The 10,262-nt window shown below is 41.2% G+C and overlaps 1 protein-coding gene across 1 annotated transcript in view; it reads right to left on the reverse strand.

Moving 5' to 3' along the window:
• Positions 1 to 2,665: 2,665 nt before the first annotated feature.
• SMN2 (survival of motor neuron 2, centromeric) overlaps positions 2,666 to 10,262 on the reverse strand; it is a gene marked incomplete at its 5' end in the record, with an annotated part of 13,799 nt that continues 6,202 nt past the window's right edge. The window contains 7 exons of the mRNA XM_019518189.1: positions 2,666 to 3,239; positions 3,959 to 4,044; positions 4,998 to 5,108; positions 5,596 to 5,667; positions 7,629 to 7,772; positions 9,089 to 9,289; positions 9,665 to 9,790. Coding sequence (XP_019373734.1) covers positions 3,988 to 4,044; positions 4,998 to 5,108; positions 5,596 to 5,667; positions 7,629 to 7,772; positions 9,089 to 9,289; positions 9,665 to 9,790 — 711 coding nt within the window. The remainder of the gene's footprint in view (positions 3,240 to 3,958; positions 4,045 to 4,997; positions 5,109 to 5,595; positions 5,668 to 7,628; positions 7,773 to 9,088; positions 9,290 to 9,664; positions 9,791 to 10,262) is intronic.

The raw sequence follows: 10,262 nt of genomic DNA on the forward strand, positions 1-10,262 counted from the left end.
TTTTATGGGTCTCTTTCAATATGTACTTAGTGTGCAACATGGAGTCTTTTTACAAACTGCTGGGTCACCATGGGTTTTTTCAGACTGATGCTAGCCTTCTGATCTGATCCACTTACACTTTCTAGAAAATATTTCACATATGATTTGCCTAATGAGATGAGATGCTGTGAAATGGATAGACTTATGAACTATAGCATAATGATGACAATTAAAACAAAAAGCCCTTACACCTCTCAGCTCAGCATCTGTGGGATAACTTAGTGTTCCCGAGTGAAAACAAGTTGAACTTTGGCTCATCTCCCAGCAGTTGAGTATCCACCATGTGGGACTGCAGGACCTCAAGCACTTTGAAACTACTATATTAACCATTTCCTCCACAATTCTGTCTGCTTTTTATTTACTGAGAAACAGTCTAGCCTCTTATTATTTTAGTCTCGGTATGATTTTTTTTAATGTAAGTATCTATGAAGTCATAGATGCAGAACAGGACAGATGCAGAAAGTAATGTCCCCAATTTTCAGTAACCCTAACTGCTCTCTCAGAAGATAGACGATCCATGTATTATATAGAATCCTAAATTAAGTATCAGCTGTGAACTCAGTTATGGTGGTCAAACTTCTATTTAAATGTTCAATTAATGGTTACATTCCCTGTGTTAAGAGAAGGGTTCCCTATAACCACATGTAAAACCAAGGAAATATTGTTGGCCTTGAAGTTATGACTGATATTGCCAAACTCCGTAGGATTTCTTTAATGAAAATAAAGGGATTATCTGGAATTGAATCTCTTATTCTGTTCTTAGTGCAGATGTTCCCCCATCTGTTTGAGTGGATTCCTTTGAAGATGCTCAGGGCCATGATTGCTTCCTTAGAGCCCTCAACTGCTATGTATTAAGGACTTGAAGAATAAAGCAGCTTCAACTATCACCAATTTCTTATGGCCTTGGGCTAAGAGAGAACCCTGTCACAATTGCATGTCCTAAGGGGTTATTGCTTCTACACCAAAATTTTTCGTCAAGCAAAATAGATTTAGCACATTACCAAGGGCTGGCAGGGGAGCAAGAACTTTGTGGAGTCTGGGCTCTAAAGCAAGCCTTCCTTTTTTAGTCTCAGACCATTTCAGTTCCTCGTGCTCCTTTCCTGCAGGCTAGTCTTATACAGGCTTCACAAGGTCATTCTTTCAGTAGTTATTTAAAGCAGGATTTGTTTTAAACCTCTCCAGACATGATACTGCCTGATAGTCATCGAGAGTGGAATCTGTGTTTAATCTCTTGAACCACTGCTTACGTCAGAGTAACTAGTTCCTCTGTGTATTGTCTACTGAGTCAGAGCCAATCTTCCATTACTGCCGATTCAGTCAGTTGTCTTATAATGGTATTACTGGTGATTAGATTAAGGCCACCCTGCCTCTTGCATCCTCTGGTACGGTGGCTGCAAAAGCTCCTAAGGCTGCTGCTATTTTGACACAACAAGAATGGAAAATATTCACCAAGAATAAGGCTGATGCAGTTATTTCTCAAAGAATCAGTGATTTCAGTATTATCACTTCTTACTTCAACTTGGGAAACTTGTACTGTTACTTGCTCAGAAAAATAATCCAACTACAAAAAGCCAAACCCAAGGATTTTAATTGGATGTTTAAGGTGTCCAAAGGGTGCATGTAACCACCCGTGCCTGTCCGGTGCTCCCCGCTTACTTTTCGGTTGCCCTAGGTCAACTGCAGGCTTGTGGGCCAACCACTTGTTCTGGCACCAGTTACCTGACCCACTGCCATATCCTTGATGGAAACCTCTCTTGGGGACTGATGTTACACATGGTTCAGTGGTATCCAGCTACAGTCACTTGGTAGTGTGAGGGTTTGGGGGCTCCTCCTCCCCTACACCCCACCTAGCCCCAACCTGTTGTTGCGTTGATATTGCTCAGACCTGGCATTGATGTTGGTCACCGTCCTTGGTCTTATTGTTGTTCTTCTTTACCCTCTCCCCAGGAGGGCTCTCACATCACCCCTCCTGATGTCTGGGGGAACTCCTTTGACTCAGCAGGTAGAAGTAGCTCCCCACATGGGGGTTGCCACCATCCGTAGTCCTCCACCTTTTCCACATTCGCCCTACAGCGTGCCCTAGGCTTCTGGGGACTATCTTCCAGTCCTGGTGTTGGACCAGAGCATGGGGCTTTTATCTGTGTGTCGCTGCCCCAGGCACTAAATTAGTACCGGCATATGCTTACAAAATGTGTCCACGCCAGTGCCGGCTTTTCTTCTTTGGCTCGCCCCTGGGCCCCAGCTGGCTGTGGCACAGGACACCATTGGACACCAAAGTTTCACTGTGTGGCACACCTGCTGCTGCTCTCCTGTTCCCGGGTCCCTGGGGGCTGCAGGCACTGGCAGCCGGTGGCGCAGCTATTTGGCTGCTGCCGCCATGTCCCTGCAGCTTGGTGTTCAGCAGGACCACTGGTATTTTTGGTGGCATGGGGCTTTTGCCATTGCCACAGGATCCCTGCGGTTTGGTTTTTCCCTTGCCCCTGCCACAGAGTATAATACACTACAATCTTACACTAATTATATCTTTAAAATGTATACATGCCATCCAAAACATAGGGAAGAACAAGTTCAGTCCCTAGCTATTTATGTAATATAATCTTATTTATGGAAATTTAAAAAACAATCCCAAATTTGAAAAGTATGACTTTATTCAGAAACATTTGAAACAAGACACAGCATAAGTGAGCCTTCCCTTGCTTATCTGCCTTATGTTCAAAGTTCTAATCCTACCCATAACAACAGGTTATGAATGTGTCTGTATACCATTCTCGACCTGTCACTAACTGCCACAAGCAGTCAACGTCATACATCCATCCCAGTAACATTACTGTACCTCTCACTTCTGTTCAGTACTTAAGATAATAACAAATTAAGTATTTAAAAATTTAAGATACAAGACAGACAAAATGGAAATACCTATGTTGATTTAATGTACTATAAGTGATCTGCAGAATATTTAATATCCAGACCACTAGCCTTCAACTGCTTAAATGGAGCAAGCAGCATTTTCTCCCTATCTTGTTGGCTTCCTTTAACAATTAATGAATGACTACTTTTAACACCCAGTTTGATCTCTCAGAGTAATAGTCAGAGGCAGCTCACTATTAGCAAAATGTAAGTTATTAGCTCCACTTTGATCTTCATTACCAGCCAACTGCACACACGATTTACCCCTCTCCGTGGGAGAGAACTGTACCTGCCTTCAAGAGAAAAACAAGAATTAGATGATAAAGGCATAAGTGCATACACTAAAGTTGTTTTAAGATTAAACTTAAACTTTGGATGTCACAAGTCTAATTCTTTAACAAATACAGATATTAAAATAAGTGTTAGGATGCAGGCAGCAAAATATGTTTGCATCATAGTGATATAATTTCAGACCAAAGCACAAGTAGGAAAGGAAAGAAACCAACCAAACAGAAAACTAAAGGTTTAGAAGCCAGTGGTTAATCCTGTCTTGTAAACCAAATGTTATACATTCATGTTCCTATTCTACATGCATAGAGAAACAATTACTTGTTTACACGAGTGTAAAAGCTTGGTTTTTAAACACATTTTGATCAACATGCCCTTTGTTTCCAAAAACAGTTGTCCTTCTTGATCACACAGTACTATATTGAACTCTGATTTCCCAGAGTGACAGAAGCTACTTTTAGTGACAGTAGCCACTAATCCTTTGTTTCTGGCCTGTGCAGCAAAGCTCTTTCACAGCCTAATTTAAACTGGCACCAAGCAAATTAATGACAAGCACTGGCCTACATGGTGACAAAAGCAGACAGATATATGCTTAGAGGCCACAGAACCCAACCATTAGGTGCCCAAATGCAAGCTGTAATTCCAAAAGATGGTGGCTTAGTTTGGTGACTGTTATGCTCATGAACTGCAAGATTCGATTTTAGCATAAATTTGTCATACTCACAATCCATCAAAATAGCGATAGACAATCAATTATTTAGGGTTTGGGTGTCTATCCAAGGCAGCTTCCATTCGGCTCTGTTTTAAACCCTAGGGACACAAGATAAGAAGAGTCTGTTAAAAGTTTATGTTCTAAAAAATACTGAAGCTGTATTCATTGGTGCAAAAAGTTTGGGCCAAATCTTCTAATCTCTTAGCTACAGAGAGCAGCTTTTTTGCCTTTTGAGTACAAACAAGATTCTGTTGTAAAAAGAGAATTCAGGATGCAGCTCCAAACTAACTCCATACTTCAATATATGTTTAATACTTCTGGTACTGATGGTGAATTAAGGAAACATCTGAAGCCCAGATTCAGTCCACCTCTGAATATTGTAACAGATTACTGAATAAAACTGTCATGTATTAGCATATTTGAAGGGTCAAGTCCTTACTTTTTTCTTTTAGTGCAAGAAGGATACCCTGTATGCCTTCACCGACCACTGGCATGGGCTCTCAATACATTACAACTGCCACATATCAGAAAAGATCTAGATCAGTGCATGTAGGTAGATTAAGGCCATTTCCAGACCTTAAACTTACTGTGCCAAGCAGCACTACCTTCAAAATATGGTGCCCAGTGTAGCTTCTGCCTTGGTATCATGCAGATATGCCTGCTCTGCATCCAGTCCTGGTAGTAATGTACTCTTGGAGTGTTTGAGAGCAGTACTGCTAGACTCAGCAATTTTACAGTCTAAATAAGACTCAAATCTGATCTCCAATACTTATACCCACCAGTGCCGGGGAGTAGGAAGACTGTAGTTAGAGAATCAAATATTGAACAAGCCCAGACTTACTCCATCCACACAGGCAGAGCTGAGTGGACTGATTTATTCTGCTACTCAGAAGACAAACACTAAAGCACTACAAAATACCTCTAAAAGCAGGTTATCAAACATTAGCGTAAAAGTTCCAAAAGGACACTCCTCTCTCTGTTCTTTAGCAAGATAAGCAGAACAAAGCTAGACGATATATGAAACATTTCAAACACAAGACATGTTACATACCAGATAGTAGCCAGTGTGATAACCACTCATGTACCAGGCTATTAACATGCTTCCCAAAGCTTCATCATCTTCAGGAGAATCAGGACTCATAGGTGGTGGTGGAGGAATCAGCTAGAAGATTAACAAAAGAAAGTGTGAACGGACTTGACTTCGTGCATACTGGAGAAGGGAAGAAGAACAAATACTGTGAATTTCTGACAAATAACTAACAGCTGAAGTGCATTCTGATATATTTATATGAGACTGAAGTAAGGTCTGGTGTTGTCATAAGACACTGCTTTCAAAAGAATGAATACTATTTTCCCCACATGTAGCTATTAAGATCAGTATGTCCATCAGGAGGTATTTTAAGGGAAACATTTGTTTAATTCCTTATGACCCTGAATACCAACTTGTAAGCCATGATGCTGAAGGGGAATTGAAAACTATGCTTGGCTTATCTGGAACTTTGATATTGGACACATGAACACCTTAATAAGAACTTATTTCTACTTAAAAAGTGCATTTGTATTAGTCCAGGTGCCTAGGATAAAAAATAAGGGAGTATACATATGAAAAATATCAGCTGAAGCTCCTGTGTTTTACTGCTATTACTTACTGGTGGTCCAGGTGGGAATGGTGGAGGCCAGCCTGATAAAAAAGGCAGGGTTCCACTGGTTTTTGATCCAGGCTATATTGAAACAACAGAACAGAAAATAAAATTTGGAATGAAAGAAGAAACAGATTGTAGGTCTTAAAATTAAGATTTCTTTTTTAAGTCACAACATTAACTTAAGAAGCATAACAAGTTACAACAAATTGGCAAATCCACGATAGAAAAGTATGCAGCAATCGAGTTTCCTGACAACTGTCCCTGACTCAAGAGGCACTAAACTGAGCAAAAAAAACACAGAATAGGGTCCGTAAAGAAAGCTGCTCAAGATCAGCAATCTAAAATAAGATTAATGGTAACATTTTTAAAAGAATTTCAATTTAGGCACTTGAAAAATTTAAACTTTTATTATATTTAATATTCCCACATACAGAAACCTGATCACATTTGATCTAAGATGAATGGTGGTAAAATTCACGTGTACATTTAAATACTAAATATGTACTTCACCACATACTTCTCTCTCACATCTCTATTCCCCTAGTTCAAAATTAAGCAATGGGCTCTTAGATTATTTTGTCTAAAGAAATAACAAGATTTAGAAATCTTCCACATAAGTTGCAATATTCTGAAAATAAAAGCCAACTGTTTCTGCTTACATTATCATATTATATGGAATCTATACCAGTAACTGTTTCCCAAACATTTTATACCAACAGACCACTGGCAGCCCTTAACATTTCTTGCACACCACCACATCCCCTTATGTTTAACTCATAACAGGGTGCTCAGGGGATGCAGAGATGAGTTGCAAGATCACCTGCATGACCCTACAGACCACAGTTTCCAGCCACTGATCCACATAAATGCTTGGCGTCAAGTCATGGCCCCAATGAAGTCAACAGTAACATTCTAGTGGACTTCCATAACATTTAAATTTTACCTCTGTTTACCACAGGCGCAAGTTACACAATTCTGGCATTTATACTATTAAATCACCCACCGGGGAGGATACAATCTAAAATAAAAATTGTAAATTAAATTGATCTTTATGGTAAAACAAACCCAGAGTAACATAGAATGACAGGAAAACAATAGGGGTGCACCTGTACATTGGTTGGCTATCAAATCAGCACTGATAAGAGGAGAAATGGTATTATCAGCTATTGGCTTTTTTTTTTTTTGTTTTAATCATTGCAGCCAATAGTTACAGCTCTGTACCCAGAGCACCCTGGCAAGCATAGTTCAGTTCCTGCATCCCACTGCCAGCCTGAGCCCGCAGCAGACTACAGGTCCCAGCAAGCAGTGGGAGGGAGCACTGGAAGTGGTCACAGGATGCCATACTCAGCAACAACGGCACCGTTACTGGTTGCTGCTGCCATGGTAACACTGTGCACGCAGCAGGGGTCTGAGTGCCAAGGCTGCCACAGAGATGGGCCGCATGCAGGTGGGGTATGGTGCTGCACAAGGGACAGTCTGCTCTGCTGGATACCAGGCGCCTTTGCAAAAGCTGCTTCTTTTTGGCAGCCATGGGAGCTCAGCAGCACAGGCCCTGCTGACATGGAAGCAGTGGCATGCTCTGGGGCTCCAAACGCGCTTAGCACCACTGTCCGTACAAGGATCAGCCCCAGCTGCCCAGGTTGGCAGCACAAGCAGTGGGGTTGTGGGTAGGAGCTGTGGGTGAGTGGGCGACACGTGTGGGACGGCCAATATGGTCGGTTAATCATCAGATACTGGTATCGTCCAAGAAAATTTTTATTGGTGCACCCGTAGACAATAAGACATTTACTTTTTCACCAGCCATTTGGAACCACAAAGTTCTCAGAACTGTAAGGAACCTACTCAAGTTCAGCAATACTAGGCCCAAACTCCAAGGAAAGCAAAAGCATTTAAAAGTATTTCTTAACATTTTGTGAAAGGCTGCAATTTAGTATCCCAAGGAAAGCAGCAAACTGGACCCTGCTTTCTTAGACTTGCAAACTACATCAAGCCTAGAAGACACTGCTGCAGATACCCATCAGTTAGAACTATATGCTTACCCCTCCCAGGCTTGAAGCTGCAGGTGGCAGAGGGAAGTGGGAGTTCCAGGGAGAAGCTTTTGGCTTTGTGCAGTTGTGCTTGTTTCTGGGTGACTGGGAAGACTTTTCACTTTCATCTGTTGAATACAGAGTCTCATTTTCATTCTAGAAGAAAAAATTGTATTTTTATGAGAAGTCTGGCAACCAGTACCAACTTACATTGACCACAAGTCCACAGCAAATGTCAAACCAAATTCCAGTGTGAAACCCTATCGTTAAAAAAAAAACCCTTTTGTCCCATCTTCTTTCAACTTCATTTCTGCTCCCTCTTCTTCTTTGGTTTCTTTTCCCTACACCAATCAAGATGTATTAACTCCTTCCACCCAGTTTGGCTGTCTGGGTGGAAGGAGTTAATACATCTTGACTGGTGTAGGGAAAAGAGACCAAAGAAGAGGGAGCAGAAATGAAGTTGAAAGAAGTTCATCTCTCTGAAGTTCATCTTCTTTTCTATCTCATTAGAGCTAAGCTTCTTGTCTTTACATCCAAGGCACTTCACAGTTGTTCCTTTTTATGTATTTGCTCATTCTTTACAGCACTATCCCTTTTCCCTCAGCAGTCATTCATTTTAACGTCAGGTTCTCCCATTCTTTCAGCTTCTTCATACTGTCTCCTAAGACAATATAGACAATCTAAAATTCAGAAAGTGACTTCAGGACATTTTAGTGCAACAGTTTCCTAAGCATGGATGTATGCATATGCAAACACTTCCTGCTCAGACACAAAGTTCTCCACGTTAACTAGAAAGCATAGCATAAGCAAACCATTATACTGCCTAGTGATCTCTGTAGAAAGGGCCAAAAGCCTGCAAGCTATGCAGGCAAAGTAACAGCTTTATAAAAAACTGTTAGTCTATTACTTCACTATCAAAGTTGCTTCATCTCCAACAAAAAGGCATGTGTAAACACCATAATGCATCACCATGCACATACCTTGAGCTAACTGTGCACGCACTGGCTCTGGATCCAGAAGCAGCACAGCTATGTTAATGTTAAACCTTGTACTAGGGAAGCCTAGCATAGCTGTTTCTATCTGCAACCTAGGCACAGTACAAAGCTAACAACTGTACTCCTGATTTCAGGGCTTCTGCATGCAAAGCTGGCTTAAAGTTCCCCTGCACTGTATAGACATATTCCATATTAGTGAAAAATTGGCAGAAACAAGATTTGGGTTCAGTTCTGGATTTGAGTGCCAATTCCTCTCTAAAGTAGAGAATGAAGCAAGAACCACAGAAGTATATTCTGCCCCAGCGCAAGTATACATAATACTACTGCCTTCAGATTCAGGCTCACCTAAAACAACAATGATCTTTAGTTCCCACATACCCTGCTGAGCTCTACAACAGAAGTCAAAAAATGAAACAGAAATTAAGAGTTTTGCTCATTTTTAGTGGAATATTAAATCATTCATTTTTGTCCTCTCACCTCTGCAGCATTCAGCTCCTCACTAACTCTTTCAGCATCATTTGGAGGAAGCAGATCAGACAGATTTTGCTCTTCCTTGTTTCCATATCCAGTGTAAACAACAACACATGTCCCTCTTTTCTGATTAATTGATGCAATAGTTGCTAGGTACACGTTTCCATCCTCAGACCAAACTGCACTACAGTTGTCACCAACTCTCCACTGCAAGAGAAGTAAGAGACAACTAAAAAGCTTATAGTGTGACCTCTGGAAAGAGTATTTTCTCAATATTTAAATTTTACTCTGGTCTTCAAGTTTTAACAAATATCCAGATCATCACATATTCAGCTAAGATCTTTCTGAACAGTCACTGCAATATATTCCTCTCCCCAGTAAGGTTCTTTCATAGCCATTAGATCCATTTCTCTAGTGGGCCTGTAGAGCAGACCTTTATAAATATCACATTTAAAAACTCATTGAGGAACACAGTTTAAGCCTTACCTTCAGGTGAGAACCTCCCCCCTCCTAGAAAATTTAAATATGAGCATAAAAGTGTGCAATATGAAGCAGAATTATAAGGTACGCAGTTAAAATGACCTGTTTCAGTGGTGCCGTATTGCATTTCTTTCTACTTCTGTTCTTTTTATTATTTTTTCTCTTTGTTCCAGAGCATTGTTCTTGTTTGTCTGAAGGTTCTGAGCACTCGCCATTCTTGAGGGCATTCTACAAGTAAAACACACACACACACACAATCAATGAATTCTCCACCTTAAAGCTCAGCTATTTCAAACAGTTCTCCTGCCCAACTCACATTGTACAACTAGGGGTGTGAAAGATTAAACGATCAATCATTTAACCAATAAGCTCAGTGATAACCAGCAACGTTACTGTTTAGAGCAGGATGGGGCGCAGTCTGACAGGAAAGGGAAGCCATGCAGTGCCCCCCAGCAGGAACCGGAAGGCAGCAGGGCAGGCAGAAGGGAGGAGGGAGAAGAGGGGTAAGGGGGGACTAGTACCCATAGCCTATGAGGTTAAAGAGGAAAACAGTGAGCCACCTAATAACACATGGGTTATGTTGTCTGGCTGTGCTTGCTGCTCCCTCCTCCTGCCCTGTCAAAAGGCCCCAGGAGCAGATCCCAGCAGTAGCTGTGTCCAAGCTGCCTGCTGTGTTATCGTTTAACTGATATAATTAGAG

The sequence above is a fragment of the Gavialis gangeticus genome, unplaced genomic scaffold (genome assembly GCF_001723915.1).
Source record: "Gavialis gangeticus isolate Ggan-Ray unplaced genomic scaffold, GavGan_comp1, whole genome shotgun sequence".
NCBI classification, from domain to species: domain Eukaryota; kingdom Metazoa; phylum Chordata; order Crocodylia; family Gavialidae; genus Gavialis; species Gavialis gangeticus.